This window comes from Tursiops truncatus, chromosome 20 (genome assembly GCF_011762595.2).
Source record: "Tursiops truncatus isolate mTurTru1 chromosome 20, mTurTru1.mat.Y, whole genome shotgun sequence".
In the NCBI taxonomy this organism is placed as follows: domain Eukaryota; kingdom Metazoa; phylum Chordata; class Mammalia; order Artiodactyla; family Delphinidae; genus Tursiops; species Tursiops truncatus.
The window spans coordinates 40,273,772-40,292,299 of NC_047053.1; the positions used below are offsets into that span (position 1 = coordinate 40,273,772).

At 52.7% G+C, this 18,528-nt stretch overlaps 1 protein-coding gene and 1 long non-coding RNA gene across 3 annotated transcripts; one reads left to right on the forward strand and one right to left on the reverse strand.

The window, feature by feature from the left end:
* The first annotated feature begins 13,510 nt into the window (after positions 1 to 13,510).
* Positions 13,511 to 16,663, forward strand: LOC109550613 (uncharacterized). Of its 2 annotated transcripts, XR_004523925.2 has the most exons (3): positions 13,511 to 13,975; positions 15,004 to 15,206; positions 15,915 to 16,663. It is a non-coding gene; the product is annotated as an uncharacterized lncRNA (long non-coding RNA). The 2 variants fall into 2 exon arrangements; XR_012328611.1 differs by lacking the exon at positions 15,004 to 15,206 and having other exon boundaries at positions 15,247 to 16,663.
* A 119-nt stretch (positions 16,664 to 16,782) lies between these two features.
* Positions 16,783 to 17,549, reverse strand: PPY (pancreatic polypeptide). The gene is given in 4 exon segments (XM_033848417.2): positions 16,783 to 16,807; positions 16,967 to 17,038; positions 17,225 to 17,331; positions 17,333 to 17,549. Coding segments are annotated over 4 exon segments (288 nt in total). The 5' UTR covers positions 17,417 to 17,549.
* Positions 17,550 to 18,528: the final 979 nt, after the last annotated feature.

Here is an 18,528-nt window from a genome sequence, read left to right on the forward strand (position 1 = left end):
CGGCTTCTGGCTCCACCCTAGACCTGCACTTAGTTCTGGCCTTGGAATACAGGAGGCTCAGCCCCAAGACCACCCTTCGCTAAGTGCGTGGAGCATTCGGGGCCAGCCGCGGTACTACTCTGGCCGCAGTATCACCCAACCCCTCCAGCTGCCCTCTAGAACATGCAGGGCTCCTAAGATCAGAAATGAACTTCATCCTGGAAACTTGCTTGGAAATCTCAGAAATGGGTTTGACTTGGAAATCCATCCTGGAAGAATGGGACTGATCCCCGGGTCCAGGAGACTCAACTCGCCCCTGAGCTCCGGAGAGCATAGGTTTGGGTATCGGTAAAAGGAAGAGGCACAGAACCAGGCCAAACTCGACTGAAAACCCTGATGTTTTTTGGTGCTCTCTGCCCTTGTTACTGAGGAAGGAGAAGAACGTTGGTTAGCGACCCCAGATGGCGGGGACTGGAATTGCAGGCTTCTGTCTCCAACCAAAGAGCTTGCTGGAGCACTATGCTTCCAGCCCTCTCTTCTGCCTTCAAGCCAGAAGATCCTCCTAATTCAATTCAGGAAGAAGTCCCTTTCCCATTATTAAGGCTACTGTCCACTCTCACCTGTCCACCTCTGGGCAGTGAATCACTTGGCTATTTGCGTTTGGTTGGGAAGTGGAAGGATCTTGAATCTCTCCAAAATATTAATTACTTCTTCTCAGTCACGTGACTATTACCCCATAGCAACACACAGCAAACTTTCAGTTTCGCTCAAGGTCACCAGGACAAGGTGGGATCCCAGATTTTGGCCCTCTAGGAAGCTGGAGCCCAATTCGTTACCCTTACAAGCTGCCTCCCCCCATTAGTCAGTCAACAAGCATCTCCCTTATAAGGGCCTTATAGAATGCCAGCTCCTCACATCTGTTCAGAATCTTACAATTGATATATTGTTCGATTCTCACAACAGCCCCATGAGGTTACAGAGAAGGGAGAAACATTTCCTGCTACAGAGCAGGATGCTCTTATTCTGTTCTAGATAGGGTGCCAGCTTCAGTGATAGTGAGTCAGATACCAGCTTCAGCGCCAGCGTCAGTGATTCCTGAAGGTGGAGATCGGGGAGGGGTGGTGTCAGACACAAAAATCACTTTCTGGCGGTATAACTGAATGTCATAACAGAGGTGCAGTAAGTGTTCTAAGCAGGGCCCCAAAGGAATGAGGGTGCTACTAGTGGGAAATAGAATTGCTGGGGCGGGAAGCAGGGTTGAGGGGTCCACAGTGCATCCCATGGCAGTTAGGGGCTGCCCCTCTGGCCGAGGGATGGGGGAGTGGGGGGAGTAAGGGGGAGTGGGGGAGTTGGGCGGGGGGCATGGGGGGAGTGAGGGGAAAGAGTCCTCTCCCTCTGGGGTCTGTATTTAGCTCTGTCTTCCTCCCTGCCCCCGCCCCAGAGGTCACAAGGGTGCAGGCAGTGTCTCTGCTTCCCCTAAAATCAAGGTTTTCCTCTGGTGGATATTCATTCCAAGGCTTTGGGATTCAAGGCACAGAAAGAAAGAAAACTCGGAGTGGGTGTTCTGAAGGATGCTGTATTGAGTGATGTTGCACTTCCGGTGGTGACCAGCAGGGGCCGCCAACAGCTATCCCCAGTCTCTGTTTCTACACCCACCCACTCCGATCTCTTTCCCCGACCCCTGCAACTCGCCAGTCTTGTTCTGGAAGCCTTTTCTATTGGCTGTAGCTCTCAGTAAAAAAATAAATAAATAAAGTTTGGAACCGTCACTGTATGTATATTTATGTTTATGTATTATATTTATGCTATTGAACTAATATGTATATTAAAAATCATTCACGCACCAAAAATTTTTCAGGATTATTTTTTAAACTATGAATAGAAGTTCCAATATTTTCTTACCACACCCTAAAGGATCATCTGATGCACCCCTAGGTGCATTCCCCACTTTGGAAACCAAATTTCTAAAGAAAAAGCTGCGCCCCTACCCTCTCTTCAATCCCAGTCTCAACAGGGCATCTAGACAGGTAGCTTTGCCTCCTCTCCAGGACCAAACCAAACCCTCCCTGGAGGACCAAGTGTCCTGACCACTTGCTCCCGTCGCAACCTCAAGACAGCCTGAAACGTCCTCCACCATCACCACCACCACCACCAGACACACAACAACCTGCCCTGCACCCACGTTAGACTGCTGGTCTGGAGGTGCAAAACCTCTCCCGAAAGCAGCCTCCTGGCCCTTCTCTCCACTCCCCACCCCTGGCCCAACAGTCACACTTTGCTCTGCCTTCTTGCTTTACTCTGCCACAACCCCATGGGGTGGGATGTTCTGGAACTAGACGGTTCTGTGCTGACATCCTGGCTCCGCCACGTGGTGTACGTGTCCTAGGCCGGTTACATAACATCTCTGAGCCTCAATTTCCTCATCTGCACAATAGGGATAACAGCCTCCACCTTGGGAGAGGACATAGAGTGGCTGCCACAGTGCCGGGCACACAGAAAGTGCCCCATAAATGTACTTCCTTTCTGGGAGTAGGTCTGAGTAGGCTCTCACTAGGTGCCAGCTGGGAAGTGGGTGGTTCGCCTCTGTCTCTGGCTGTCTGATGTACCCATAACTGGCCTCAGGTCCTCCTGGGGAAGGCGGTGGTTCACCCCAGGGCTTCTGAAGCCCCAGGTATCTGGTGCAGAAAGCATGTCCCCTTCCTGCTGCCCACACACCCATTAGTGGCATCCTGCCAAGCCCTATCTGTGCCACCCACCTCTCTTATCCTCTTCCTCCAGTGCCCAACCAAGGTGCCAAGGACTTTGCTGTGGGGACCATGTAAGGGGCCCAGGAATAAGTAGCTTATCACTAGAGTGAGGACGAGCTCGCAAAAGGCAGTGCAGACCCTGGGAGTGGGAGGAAGTCCTGCTAGCCAACCCCAAAACCCAGTGTCCATTGCTGGAGACGCCAACAGTGCCTTTGAGTGCCCCTATAGACCCTGGACAGGGCAGGAATGGGGGAGGGTCAAAGATGAAGGAGTGAAAGGAGGCTGGGGTTAGGATAAATGCAGGGCATCTTTTCTTTCCCCTGAGTCTAGAGCATCTGCTTAGTCACAGTTCACCCCACTGGTTAAATTTGCATTCTTCGATTTTCAGAGACCTTGCTCATAGTTTAAATTTTATCCTACAATTGTGGGCTGATGCTCTGAGCTCTAAACATCATCCCCACCAGAGCCACCATTTGTAAGCACACTGCCAGGCACAGTTCCAGTCTCTTTACATGTATTAATTTGTTTGAGCCCCATAATTGCATGTTGAGGCGGGGAATACTATCACCCCATTTTACAGATGAAGAAACTGAGTGCAGAGAGGTTAAGCAATTTACCCAAAGGCATTACGCTAAGTGGTAGAGTTGGGATTTGACCCAAGGTCATCTGGCCTCGGGCTCTGCTATACATGCTGCACCTCACTTCATAGCTACTATTATTAGCTTCATTTTATAAATGAAGAAACTGAAAGCCAGAGAAGTTCAATGACTTGCCCAGGATCACCCAGCAAGCTAGTGGCAGAGCCAGGCTTAGTAGGTTTGGTTAGTAAAGAGATTTGCTTAGTTTTCCATCAATTATTCTTCAACTTACAAAAATATGATAGCTCACAAAAACAGCTGAACTTAAATAACATGTAAATTTGACTTAGATTAAGATTATACATATAATCATCAGCCTTAAAAGAAATAAATACCTAGAAACAATTTGTAACCTTTCTTGCTAATCTTTAGCTGTTATCCATCACAGCTTAATCTAATCTTGAATTTATCTAGACTTGATTAAAATACTTTTACTAATGCGCCCTAAATCTTTTATTCACTTGGCATCAGATACTGGATTGAGAACAGCTTGGCAGCTGTCAAGGGCACCTGGCGGGGGATGCCACAATGCAAGAGCCTTCTGGCTTTCGGAGACCGCTTTCCTCCTCCCACACAGAAAACTCAGCCTCTTGGCCTTGGTTTCCTCATCTGTAAAATGGGAGGTTGGGGCACAGGGACTAGTTAACTAAATTCCCTTCCAACTCCATCAATCTGTGTATCTCAGGAGACCACTTTCCGCTCTGCTCATAAAGGAGATAAAAACCTTCTTGCCAACAGGGATATCCAAGAGGTAACCTCTTGATAGATATTTCTTGAAATGTTCATTATTGCACTAAATAAATACCTATTTCCACACCTGTGAAGTTCTTTGAAGACGGTGAATGTATCTTATTAACCGCTGTAACTCCAGCACCTAGCGCAGCGCCTGTCATCAAGTGGGTACTGGTTAACACGGGTGCAGGCTCTGGGTGCGGGGCCACGCAAAAGAAGTTTGAAAAGCTCCCCAGGGGATTCCAACGGACAGCCAAGGCTGGCAATAAGTGCACGTAAGGGATCGTCAGCAGGAGATGTGGCCTGAGGCCCTTGGTCATTAGACTGGGGCTGGGGCGTGGACAGGTGAGGACTGCCGGGCAGCTGGATGCAGAGACGACCCCCAAGGCCTCTTGCCTGAGAAGGTAGCTATGGACTCAGGGCAGCAGGAAGAGCTGAGGGAACCCAGAGGAGAGCAGATGAATGTGCCCTCACACCCAAGGGAAGAGAAGAGGCCGCCAAGAACTGATGGCCCCATCTGTGCTCTCTAGTGCCCACCCTGCAAAGGGGGCTTCCATTTGGTGTCTGAGGACGCGGAGGCCCAGAGAGGTCCATGACTGGCCCCTGGCCACGCCCAGCTGGGGGCTCCAGGGTCTCTGGTCCTCGCTGTCCCTGGCACAGCCTCTGAGAGCAGGGGCAGAGCTGATGCCCTCAAGAGGAGTCAGCTCCGTCCCCTCACTCAGGGGAGAGACGGTCCTCTCCTTACACAGGGACATGCAAAAACAGCTGATCCGCATGATGAAAGATGTTTCTTTTTATGAATTTTAAGTTATATATATGTATATAATGTTTCATCAGACATCTTTTTCTTTCTTTTCTTTAATCGAGGTACAGTTGATTTACAATGTTCTGTTAGTTTCTGGTGTACAGCAAAGTGATTCAGTTATATATATATATATTCTTTTCCATTATAGGTTATTACAAGATATTGAACGTAGTTCCCTATAGAGTCGGTCCTTGTCATTTATCTATTCATCAGACACTTTTATTAAGTCAACGTCAAATTCCTTCCTGCTTCTCCTGGGTCTGATGTGAGGCTAACATCCCTCTTAGAGGCACCCCCATTTGGAGGGGGGAGCTGGGAAAGGGACACATTAGGCATTTGTTAGTTTGTGATACCACGATAAGGGAGCTGTCCTCCTCCTCCTGGGTCTGGGGATCACAGGACAGGAGGGAGTTCCCTGCCAGCAAAACTTCAGTCAAAACACCTCCTTTGGGCTTCCGTGGTGGCGCAGTGGTTGAGAGTCCGCCTGCCGTTGCAAGGGACACGGGTTCTTGCCCCGGTTCGGGAAGATCCCGCATGCCGCGGAGCGGCTGGTCCCGTGAGCCATGGCCGCTGAGCCTGCGCGTCCGGAGCCTGTGCTCCGCAATGGGAGAGGCCACAACAGTGAGAGGCCCGTGTACTGCAAAAAAAACAAAAAAAACAAAAAACACCTCCTTCCCGTTCCCCTCTCCCTGCACGAGTCTGCAGGAGTCTCGCAGGACCGCATCTCGCCACTGCTCCGCTGATGACGCAGCATTATCTTGAGATAATTGCTCAAGTTTCTTCCTTGTTGAATGGTACAAAATAGCTCTGAAATTAACAGGAAGATATTTTTACATAACTGGTATAACTTGTGGCTTTAATTAAATATTACCTCACCTCATTTTATTTTAACTAGGACTTTAAAAGTATTATTTAAAGAGTCTTCGAAATGCTTGTAACTAAGAACCAACAGAAAAAATTAAATTTAGAATACAAATGATCTCCTTAATTTCACCTTTTTGTTTTTTGTTTGCTCTAAAACATTATTGAACTTTTGGTAAATATTTTGATTTAAGGTATCTTGGATCTTGTTATTTGGTCATCTAAGACTCATTATTTCAATACAGGGGGAAAAAAAGATTTAGCAATTTCTTTTTATCTTGCTAACATGTAAAGTTTGCCATCCAGTCATTTGAGTGTGATCCCTAGGTCCTCGGCAATATGTATTTGCATTCACGTTATTTCTGTTTTACTGCAGTTTTGAAAAGCATATAACGTGCCACCAATCGTCATGTAATTTTTCGATGATGTAACTATAGCTATCAAAATTGATATTAAGTAATGCCTAATACTGTGATAAGTAAACTTCATGAGATCTTCATTTTCACATTAAACGTGAAAAAATAAACTTAAAAAAAATTTATTATTATTTTTTAAATTCCCACCAACAGTGTAGGAGGATTCCCCTTTTCTCCACACCCTCTCCAGCACTCACCATCTGCAGCTTCCTCGACGATGCCCATTCCGACCGGTGCGAGATGACATCGTACTGTAGTTTTGGTTCGCACCTCTCTAATGATTAATGATGTTGAGCATTCCCCCATATGCTTGTTGGCAATCTGCATATCCTCCTTGGAGAAATGTCTATCTAGGTCCTCTGCCCATTCCTGGATTGGGTTGTTTGTTTCCTTGACATTGAGCTGCATGAGCTGCCTGTAAATTCTGGAGATCAACCCCTTGTCACTTGCTTCATCTGCAAATATTTTCTCCCACTCTGAGGGTTGTCTTTTCATCTTGTCCATGGTTTCCTTTGCTGTGCAAAATCTTCTAAGTTTCATTAGGTCCCATTTGTTTATTTTTGTTTTTATTTCCATTTCTCCAGGAGGTGGGTCAAAAAGGATCTTGCTGTGATTTACGTCATAGAGTGTTCTGCCTATGTTTTCCTCCAAGAGTTTGACAGTGTCTGGCCTTACATTTAGGTCTTTAATCCATTCTGAGTTCACCTTTGTGTATGGTGTTAGGGAGTGTTCCAATTTCATTCTTCTACATGTAGCTGTCCAGTTTTCCCAGCACCAGCCATTGAAGAGGCCGTCTTTTCTCCATTGTACATTCTTGCCTCCTTTATCAAAGATAAGGTGACCAGGGCTTCCCTGCTGGCGCAGTGGTTGAGAGTCCACGCCTGCCGATGCAGGGGACACGGGTTCGTGCCCTGGTCCGGGAAGATCCCACATGCCGCGGAGCGGCAGGGCCCGTGAGCCATGGCCGCTGAGCCTGCGCGTCTGGAGCCTGTGCTCCTCAACGGGAGAGGCCACAACAGTGCGAGCCCCGCGTACCGAAAAAAAAAAAAAAAAAAGATAAGGTGACCATATGTGCGTGGGTTTATCTCTGGGCTCTCCCTCCTGTTCCATTGATCTATACCTCTGTTTCTGTGCCAGTACCATACTGTCTTGACCACTGTAGCTTTGCAGTATAGTCTGAAGTCCAGGAGCCCGACTCCTCCAGCTCCATTTCTCTTTCTTGAGATTGCTCTGGCCATTTGGGGTACCCTGTGTTTCCATAAAAATTGTGAAATTTTTTGTTCTAATTCTGTGAAAAATGCCAGTGGCAGTTTGATGCTGCTCTCTGATCTGATCTCCATTGATTAGTTTTGCCTATTTTATTTTAGTTTTGCCATTCATATAAATGGCATCAAACAGTGTGTTCTTTTTGTGTCTGACTTCTTTCACTCAGCATCACGTTTTTGACATTTCTCCATATTGTTAAGCATCTCAGCCATTTGTTCTCTTTTCTTGCTGAGTGGTACTCTTCCTTTGTGAGATGTATCACAGTTTGTTTATCTTTCCCCTGTTCTGGCCATTTGCATTTCAATCCACTTTTTTCAGCCACATTTCCTGCTGTTCCTGATCATTGTACCTGTCCGACCCTCTACCTGTTTGACACCAGTGGCCTCCTGGATAGTCTTGCACCCTCACATCCCGCCCCCCACACACACACACCTTGCCTTTGCTTGTGCTGTTCCTTCTGTCTGGAATGAGCTGTTTTCTGCTCCTCTGCCCAGCAAAATCCCCCCTGAGGCCCAATTCTGGCAATTCCTCTTCTGTGAGGCCTCTCTGGTCCCATCCCTGCCCTGCCCTGGACTCCTGGGGCTCTTGCTCTGCTCAAGCGGCTGTGACGGCGTTTAGGGGTCTTCTGGCAGGTGATGCCCACGTCTGGCTCTTATGCTAGACTGAACTCCAGCAGAGGGAACAGTGCCTTACTCACTCCCTGTCCCGTGAACACTGCCCAATGCCTGGAGGAGAACAGATGCCTGACGTTAGTTGAGTGAACACATGATAACTATCTTGCCTGAGTAACAGAATATGAAGAATCAGGATGTGAATTTCACTTCCTTGCACATTCCCAGGGGGATGAGGGAGGGCAGGCCAGGCCACCCCCCAGATGGGGCCAAAGCATCTGGGGAGGGATCAGAGAGTCTCAGAGAGAAATGGTGGGAGTCAGTTCTTGAGCCTGGCTCTTCCTGTCTGAGCTTGGTTGGAGCATTCAATACCCTTTCCTCCAAGCTTAAGACTCCTTCCAAAGGAGACAGGCCTGGCTCTCTCCTCACAGCCCATGGATCTGAGAGCCTCAGACTCAAATCTTTCGTCCCAAGGAATCTCTTTGATGATGTGGGTATTTGGGCTAACCCATGGGAGGCTGGAGGGGCTGATCCCATGCCTGGGACACAGTAGGTCAATCTTGTTGATGTCCCTCCCATCCTCTTTGTCTTGCCTTCACTCTTAGGCCACAGGCCTCAACGCAATCTGGCTAAGCCTTTTGGCTGGGTCCCAAAGCAGAGTGGAGGTACAGATGCTCTAAGAACAGCTCTTGTTTTTGCAAAGGGTAGTGGTCTGGAAAATTCCAGACTGGGAGTCCTCAGGGCCCTGCTTCAGTGCCAGGGGTCACTTGGCATATTTATTGCACAATATTTATTGAGCACCTGTCCTCCTGGAGGGGTTGCAGCCACTGGGACACACCAGTGAACACAGCAAAGTCCCCTTTCTAGGAGCTTCAATTCCACTCACACTATTTTTGGGGGGATAAAATTTTTACTGAGATATAATTCATATACCATAAAATTCACCCATTTACTCTGTACAATTCAGTAGTTTCTGGTACATTCACAGAGCTGTGCAACTGACAACCACGATCAATTTTAGAGTATTTTTATCATCCCCCCAAAAGAAACTTCATGCCCTTTAGCACTCACCTTCCATCCCCCGACACCGCCCCGCCCTAGACAACCAGCAATCGACTTTGCAAGGTTCAGTTCTCTACTACATAATTCCATTATAGCTGAATAACATTCCATTTCATGGCTGTACCACATTTTGTTTATCCATCCATCAGTTGATATATACTTGGGTTGTTTCCACTCTTTGGTTATAATGGATAATACTGCTACGTGTGGACATAGTTTTTCATTTCTTTTGAGTCCACACCTAGGAATGGAATTGCTGGTTCATATGGTAATTCTATGTTTAGCGTTTTGAGGAACAGCCAGACTGTTTCCCACAGGGGCTGCACCATCTGTTCTATGCACTCTTATTGAGGGAGGCCTCTCCTGGGCCAGACCAGAGTGGGAATTAGTAAGCTGACTGTCATTTTTCCTGCAAGGCAAAATACCAGTAATTTCCAGACCAGCATTTCTTTTACCAGCCTCAATTTAAGATGCTATTATTTGCATTCTTGTCATTTTAATAGTCTACTAATGAGGGCTCAATGTATAACCTACTTAATTTCTTAACACGATAGCTACATTTTCTCCTAAGTCACCACAGGCAACTGTTTCCTCCAGAACCTTCCAGCCTGGGCCACATTCTCAGCCTGAGGGGATGCCCGGTTCTGGCCAGACGAGCTGGAAAGCAGCAGGAGGGAACTTGCTGGGGTGATGAAAATGTTCTGTATCTTGACTGTGGGGTTGATTACGTACTTGTCAAAACGCATCCAATTGTACACTTAAAATGAGCAGAGTTTTGTGTTTAAACATGTCTATAAAGTTGTTTTTAAAGTTATTTTTTTTAAGTAGGCTGAGGTCAAATTGCGAAGGACTTTAGATGTCATGCTAAGAAGATTGGGCTTTATCCAGGAAGTAATGGGAGGCTTATTAATCAAAGATTTTTCAGTTTGCTTTGGTTTGGTAGCAAGTAAAAGTCCAACTCAAGACAGCTTAAGCAAAAGAGGGAATTTCTCTGAAGGGTCCAGGGGCAACTCACAGAATTCAAGGCAGATTTGGGGCTGAAAGCCTAAGGAGCCTTCTCTCAGCTTTGCCTCCCAATAACCCTGTGGCCGCCATAGCTGAGGATACCGTACTCAGAGAAGTAAAGTGACTTATCCAGGGATGCACAGCCAGCAGGCAGCACGGTAAGCTTGGAGCCCAGGTCAGTCTGATGCTGATGCCTGTGTCTTGACTGGAGCGGCAGAGAAGAGTTCACTCGCAAAGGTCCCTGGGAGAAACAGAGCCAAGCAGATGGAAGGAGACTGGGAGTGGGGGAGGGGCGCAGAGCACGGCCAGCAGTCTTGCTTGAGTTAAGAGCAGTTGATGGACCAAGGGACTGGGAGGTGATGGAGGGGGACTCAGGACTGCAGATGGCCCGAGGCCTGAAGGACAGAGAGGCATGTAACTGGCTGGGGGTAGCTTTCCAAGAAGATGGGCCTGTTTCTCCAGATCCAAGAGGGTAGGTCTCAGAACTTCTCTGAGGCTGTTTCTCAAATGAGGAGTTAACAATGCCTGCATGGGTCATCAATATTACAGATGCTGCAACAGAAAGCTTCTCCTGGTACCCAGCACTGAGCAACTGCGATGATTATCAGTTATCAACAATATATAACTCTATATTCACAGAGCTACTGTTATTGATAATAATATTGTGTCCTTTATGCCTCCTCCTGCAACCTGCTCACCCTATCCAGCATTTTCTCTTATTCTGGGCCAGGAAAGAGGGGAGCCGAGCACCATCCCTCAGAACTTGATGGTTCCTGGCATGAACTGAGCCCGGAAGAGTGAGGGACTGAGGGCCCTTGGGGCTGGAGGAAGAGCCCAGGGGTTTGTAAGGGCAGCCTGGGTTCTCACAGCCAAAGCTGCAAGAGGACACATATTCGAGCTCTTTCAGGGATGGGGGCATCAGCGCTGGGCTTGTGCCTAAGTAGGATAAATAATAGCCTATTTGTTGGGATTTGAGGTACACTGGCCCCTAGATCTCTCCTCCCGCCTTGTACTATGGAATTTTATCATAGGAATCTCATTGCTTTTTCTGGAGATTCTCGGCTCCATGGAAATGTAGTCCTGGTCTCACTTGGCTACTGAGCCATCCTATAAACTTCTGTGACATTGACATTGAGTTTCTCACCCCTTCCCCTGAGGGAGAAGCGTGAATGGGGGTGGGGGGAAAGAGCGCATCGGGGAGTAGAGGGGCTCACACACGCTAATCACTTATTTGTGCCGGGAGCTGTCCAAGGGCTTCAGATACATCATCCGACTCAATCCTCACCACAGCTCTGTGCTCTAGGTGTAACCAGCTCCATGGCACAGACAAGGCTGCAGAGACTCAGGGGAGATAATGTCCCTTAATCAAGGTCACACAGCCAGGAAGTAGTGAAGTCAGGATTCCTACCCAGAAGCCCCTGCTCTTCCTACTGTGCCCCTTCTGGGAGTGGGATGGGCATGAAGAAGCATCAGCCTACATTTCACAACCTTACCCCAGAAAAGCAGTAATGTTGTGCCGTTACAGGGGCCCTGACAGGCCACACAGCCAAAACTCTGTGACCTGAGGCAGCCCAAGGCCTGAGTTCATCCCTCAAGCAGGCAGCCAACACCCACCACCCTTCAGAAGGCTCTGCAGGTCATCCATCAGGAGCTCCAGAGTGGCAGGGCAGGCCGGGAAAATACCCAGGACGAGCAGTGAGGTCTCCGGTCCTGAAGACAGAAACCTCACCTTCAAACCCCCACCCTCCCCACGCCAGAGGCCTAGAAGCCAGGAGCAGGGGCTCTGAGGCCTCACAGCAGCCCTGCAGGGAAAGGAGGCCCCCTGGAGCCAGCTGGATGGGAAGGAACGCCTGGTCTCTCAACATAGCTCCCCACCCAACCCTGAAAATAGCCTCTGGGGAAAGCACAGCTCCCTCTCAACCCCCGAGACAGTTCCTCTCTAGGATCTGTAGGCTTGGAGCAAAAAGTTACCCAACTCCTCAGTGCCTCTGCCTCTGCCACCCAGGCCTCTGGGCCTCTGGCAGGGACTGTGCCCTGGTCAGGACAGCTGGCAGCCCATGTGCTTCCACCCCCACCCTCTCCCTGTTCCCAACTCCCAGGTTATGACACAGGGGCAGGAGAAGGAGGAGGTGGAGACTTAGAGGGAAAGGGGACATGGATGCCGAGGAATCTAAAGGGGCTGGGAGGTCCTGACCAGAGACCCTTCTGCCGTGCCGCTCTGCACCTGCCCAGCACCATGGGAATGTCTGCCGGTCCCTGTCAGCTGTGCTCTCCAGGAGCTTGGGACGGAGGCTGGCACCAAGCGCCCCTCCTCAGGCCATTAAGGTCATGAATGAGGCCAGGGCAGCCCCCTCTGCCCGTCTGATGGCCAAGACAGCTGCCAGCGCTTCCTGTCCCTGCTTTGGGTGGTGGGGAGGGGAGGCGTTCCTGGTCAAGAGAGGGTTGAGGGTCTCAGGGGCTCCGGGGGTAGGTAGTACGTGTACGGGCATCAAAGCATGTGAATCACTGGGTGTGCCTGTGTGTTGCCAGCACGAAATTCTCTGTGCACGGCTGGGTGTGCGTGGGGATCCTCGGGCTAGCATTCCTGTATGCAACTGTGTTAGTCTTTCATTTAACACACAGTATTGAGCACCTACTAAATGTCAGGCACTGTTCTAGGTGCTTGTGATACATCAGTGAACAAAACAGGCAAAGAGCCCAGCTGTCATGGGGCTTACATTGGTGGAGCGGTGGAGGGGTTACTGCTGGGGATGAAGACAAGAAAACATAAGCATAGAATATAGTAAGTTAGAAGGTGCGGCGAGGGGGCGGGGGGAGTAGAACAAGATGAAGGGATGAGTTGCAGTGTTAAATAAGGGCGTCAGAGTAGGGTCCATTTGGAAGGTGAATTTTGAGCTGACTCCTGAAGGCGAGGCGAGGAAGTTGGTCATACGGATATCTGGAAGAAGGCTTCCAGGCAGAGTGAACGGCATGTCTGGCATTGTTGAGGAACAGCAAAGAGGCCAGAGTGGGGTGAGGAAGGAGTCACGGAAGTCAGTGAGATTAGGGAGCTGACCGATGGCTCTATGGCGTCCTGGTGCGTTCATCTCAGGGTGTGCCTCCCAGTCCATCGCCAGGGTCCCCGTTTACCTGGTGCTTTGTGCTCATCCCTGCGCACGGCCAGGTGTGCACCATTCGGCCTGGGCACCTGGAAGTCCCTTGTGGCAGTAGTGTACCTGTCTATGTCCCAGAGTCTGAGGGTCCCTGGGTCTGAGCGTCTGGGCACCCCAGCTTGCCCACCCCGCCACGCGTCGGAGGGCCGGGCGTCACGTGACCGCCCCGCCCCTTTCTGCCCCGCCCGCTCCAGACTTCGGCTCTGCGCTGCGCCTGCGCATTCGCCCTGCTGTGCCTGCGCTGCTGCTGCTGAGACCTGACGGGGCCGTGGGGAAGTGCAAGTGCCGCAGCGTCTCAGGCCCAGGGCTGCCCGTTGGCTGCCCAACTTCGGCCAGTTCAACAAGTACATAGGGAAGCTCTTCAACAGCAGGTGGGCAGAGAGGAAGGGAGGGGGAGGGGAGGAAACAGACACCACCTGCCCCCGCTACGCAACCCTACCCCACCCCACTCCCTGCGCATCGCAGCCCGGAACCGGGCTCGCAGAGCAGCCGCATGGCCTCTGCAAAGACGTGTTCCCCAGCATGAAGTCCAAGAACGCTAAGAACTCTAACGACGCGAACAACCCTAAGAATACTCCACCAGCAAACGCTACGAAACCCCTATCAGCGAACGCCACGAAACTCCCCCGACAGAACACCACGAACCCGCCACCCCGGAACGCCGCGAAACCCCGACCAGCAGCCTCCTCCCGGGGCCCCAGGTAGGAGAGGCTGGGCTCGGCTGGCACCAGTCAGGGGCCTCGGAACTGGGGGCAGGTTGGGCGGGAGCGAAAGGAAGCCCTGAGGGCTGGGGGGAATCCAGGGCCCCGGGGACTTCCTTCTCCAGGCTGGGCTTTGACTTCCAGAAGCCCAACTCGAGTCTCCCTGCCCACCGACCCTCTTTATATTCTGAGAGGGGCCCAACTCCTGCCCAGCCCGGCCCCGGTGAGAACAATAAAGAGAAACGGAATCTCTGTTGCTTCCTTGACTTCTGTGGGCCCTGGGCAAGAAGGGACCTGTCCTTGGAGAGGGGAGAGGGGTTCCTGGAGCTGCTACAGTAGAAGGAAAAAGACCTCAGCTGTGGGGTCTTCCCTGCTTCCTCCCTGCGACCCATCCACCTTCCCCCACCTAAGACACTTACACCACTCCGGGGGAGGGGGCGGCGGGGGTCCCTAAACAAGAGGGAGAGCAGAGGTGAGAGAAGTGGGTCCCAGCAACCTCGGGGGAGGAGCTTCAGCCAGACCCCGCCCCCCAAGTTTCTGCCCCGAGCAAGGCAGCTTTGATGCCAGCCTGGGAGGTCAGGGTTGGCACAGGAACAAGCAGCCCCCCAGTGTGCAGAGCATTAAGGTCCTGGCTTTCCCTCCCCCCCCCCCCCCGCGACCCTCTCAGCCCCTCTGGCTGTGAGCAGAGCAGGGAGAGGGCAGGAGCTCAGCCAGGCCTGTCCCCGAGAAGCTGTCTCCCCTGGGGGCAGGGGCAGAGGCCCCTTCCTGATCCAACTGTCACATTCAGGTATGTCCTGAGCAGAGTCCCGATTCCTGCTCCTGGGAAGTAACTACACCTCTCCCAACCTAGAGCCCATCCCCTTAGCTGCCAGGGAAAATTCTGGGACTTAAGGCTCCATCATCCAAACTCAAGCTCTATTCTCCTGCTGAAACCAGCCCCGCTCCCGGACACCCCCTTGGATGTAAGAATCAGCCTGAGCCATGCGCTTGCCCAGTGGCGGCATCCTCTCCAGCCTTTTGCCTTTCAGGGCCTAGTTCCACTTTCAAGTCGTTTGCACACACCAGACAGCCAAGACTTGAGGGGAACCACAGTGTGGTGTGTTGCCATGGGGTCAGTGTGAGGTGCTGAGCCCAGAAAAGTGGACCCCCTCGTCCACCGAACCCACAAGCCCCATCTCGTCAGGCAGGACGTGTAGGGGAGGCAGAAGGAGCCATTCCGGGAACCAAGAAGGTTTGAATTCTCTCACTTCTCCCCCCACCCCTGTCCACAGGTGCTCCCAGGCCAGGAAAAGAGGAGAGAGACAAGGTCACTCCCTCCCAGTCGCAGACACATCAGCCCATCCCCACCTATTCAGGATGCCTGAGAAGGGCGAGGGCTGGCAAGGGCCACTGGGACCCCTCGTCAGTGCAGGCCTCCCCGGGCAGGATCATGGTCCTCACCCTCCCAGAGCTGGAGTGTGCAATCCACTGACTGGACTCCTGGAGGTGGCCGGAGAGCTCAGCCAATGCAGCCTCCTCCTTGGAAGGCCGAATTCCTCCTGCGGCCTCCCCTCCTGCGACTACTTAAACAGCTCTTACATCCAGGAGTTCACTACCTCTCAGGGCAAGTCCTTTCCAGTTTTCTGGTTCTTCAAAGATGAAACTTATAGTCAAGGAAAGCCTGCCTTCCGGAGCCCATCCCTCTGCTCGTCTGTCCACCATGCTTTATGGAAGCATCTGGTTGGCTGCAAGTCTGCCCTGCAGAAGCTCCCGTCTGCTAGCACTTTTCTGGGTTAAGGGCCATGCTAAATGTTTTACATGCATTATTTCACGTCCTGCTCACTACAACCCTATCATTCAGGTTATGTCCTGGCCCCAAAGCGCACAGGGAACGTGGCACATCCTGGATTCTAACCCAGGTTCATCTGACTCTAAAGCCAATGTTGTATCCCTGTATTAGATTGCCATCTGCTGTCGGACCTTGGACAAGCTGCTGGACCTCTCTGAGCCTCGGTCTCCTCCTCTGTAGAGCGAGGATAACAGTTTCTCCCCCCTCACGGAGAGGGTTAAATGCCCCTGGCACACAGAGGCTCCTTTTCCCAACAACCTCACGTGACACCATCTCCAGACCCCTCCCCACCATGTCCCCCTCCTCTGGCCGTGCTTCTGCTGGGCACCGTGCCGTGAGGAGGCGCCCTTCGACCGAACACACACAGTGACACGCCTCTGACTGCCCAGAGGAGGGCAGCTCCGACGCCACAGGTGTAGCCGGTGACTGTCTTAACCCCAGTCATTCCTCTGGGCTGGGCTGTCGCGCCTGCCCCCATGCCAAGGACACTTTAGTATAAATGAGCACTTCACCTACTGCCTAGGCTATAGGAAAGCATTCATGGGGGTGCATTTGGGGGTAGGGCTGCCATGAAGCCAATGATCAGGAGGGTCTAGGGATGCTGAAACGGGATGATTCAAGCTTCACTGACTTGCTGAATGAACTTGGGGGAGTCCCTGCCGCCCCTTGGGCCGCAGTGTGCCCCTCTGTGAAGTGGAGAGGTTGAGCTGGATGGCTCTGATGACCCTACGGGCGTTCTGGATCATTCCTAACACCCTTGTTCCCTTCGCCTCCCCCTTGCCTCCCCCTTTCTTCCTGTGCATTTGGCCTGCCCCTGCCCCGACCTGGGGTCCCCAGAAACACAGAGAATGAGCCTATGACTTTGATGTGCTTTATTTAGCCTGCGTGGGAGCAGGGGGCAAGCTGCGGCCAGAGCAAAGGGTGCGGAAGGGCGAGCTGGGCCGGCACTGCCCTGGAGTCAGAGGGGCAGGAGGTGGCTTTACGAGTCCCTCGGGCTGAGCTGCCTGTGCGGAGAGGGCAGAGCGTGGCAGCATGAGTGGGGAGTCCTCGTGCCCTCGGAAGACCTCAGGCCAGCCCTAGGCCCCTGTTCTCCCCCACCCCCGACACACACCCCCGTTTCCGCCCCAGGCATCTGGACACACAGGGCAGGGAACCAAGCCCACCTGGGGGGAGCTGCGTGGGGGGAGCCACACTCCGAGAAGTCCAGCGCGCCTTCTTTGTCTCTTTTCCCATACCTGGGAGGGGAGAGGTAGCTGGGGCCAACGCTGTGCCGGGGTGCCAGCTCTCCGGCCTCGTGCCCACCCCTCGGCACCATCCCGCCCGGGGCACAGGGGCCCAGGCCAGATCAGTAGAGATGCTCTGCTTTCCCAAGAGCGTGAAAGGGTCTAGGGCAAGGGTCTCTCGCCCTCTCTCGCACACACCTGGGCCTGGTCAGCATGTTGATGTATCTGCGGAGCTCCGCTGCGTACTGGGCCATCTGCTCCGGCGTGGCATTGTCCCCCGGGTATACTGGCTCCAGCGGGGCCCCCCCGGGCACCCAGTGGTGGTCGCAGCAACAGAGCCACGCCCGTGGACAGAAGCAGCAGGAAGAGGCAGCGGTGAGAGGCGGCCATCTGAGGGGCAAGGAGCAGGGAGACAGAGGTAGCACGGAGCCCACCTGCCCAGCCCCAAGCCCGTCACCCGTTTCTCCAAGCCTGGGACGAAGAGCAAAGGGCTACTGGGACCTGACCACCCCTCCTCCTAGAGCCTGCCCTGGAGAGCACGACGGCCCCTCTCAGGAGCAGCGCAGCAGGCGGAGCTTAGCCAGGGCCCGGGCAGAGCAGAAAAGTGTAGCAGAGAAGGTGGGGCCGTGGGGCAAGAGACACAGGACTCATGACATCCAGGGCCTGACGGCTCTGAAGAGGCAGGTGCGGGGTGGGAGTTGGAGCAGAGGGGCTGCTGGGAAGTAGGGGCACGCCCGCTCCCCTGCAGTTTGGGGGCACACAGAATGAACTTGTGAACCAAAGGGCAGGAATCCATTGCCTGTTGGTGTGCTGCCCTCCCACCCTCCCCAGCCTCCCCACCAGGGGTAGACATGCTGATGCGGGTCCTGGAGAGAACACCACAGCCCCTGTCGCTGTGAGCAAGAGGCCAGCCACACGCATGGACTTGTGTTCACAGCCACCATCCCCTGCCCCCCGCACATTTGCAGTCTTCTAGTCAGCGGCAGGCTGCTCTTCCAGGGTGCTGGATTTGTCCAGATGTAGAGCCGGACCCACGTAGAACCTCAGGCCTCCGGAGGCCCCCAGCCCTGCAAGGCACCGGCTCCTTCCCCACGTCCCAGCCCGAGCCCCTCAGAGCCCCCTGACCCCGAGCTCAGGACAGGCTGAGCACACTTACCCTAAATCCTGAGGGAGCGGGTGCCGGACCAAGCGGGTGCCTGCCTCAGGCTGGATGGATCCCCCTGCCCTCGGCCATAGCCCTTATATAGTCCTCAGCCCCCCAGAGTCCCCGCCTCCTGTCAGCCTCTCTCACTCCCCAGCCCTCAGCCCCTCCTCCCACCGTCTCCCGGGTGCCCACAACGACAGCGCTAGGGCCAGGTACAGGAGGGGAACAGGGAAGTGTTCTGGGTGCCACGCTAGCGCATAACGGGTAAAAGTTATGGACAACAGTCTCCTGTAGGCCCCCCTCTGCCTTCGGGCACCAGAGCAGGCTTCGTTCAAGAAGGACGGGGTTCTGGGACATC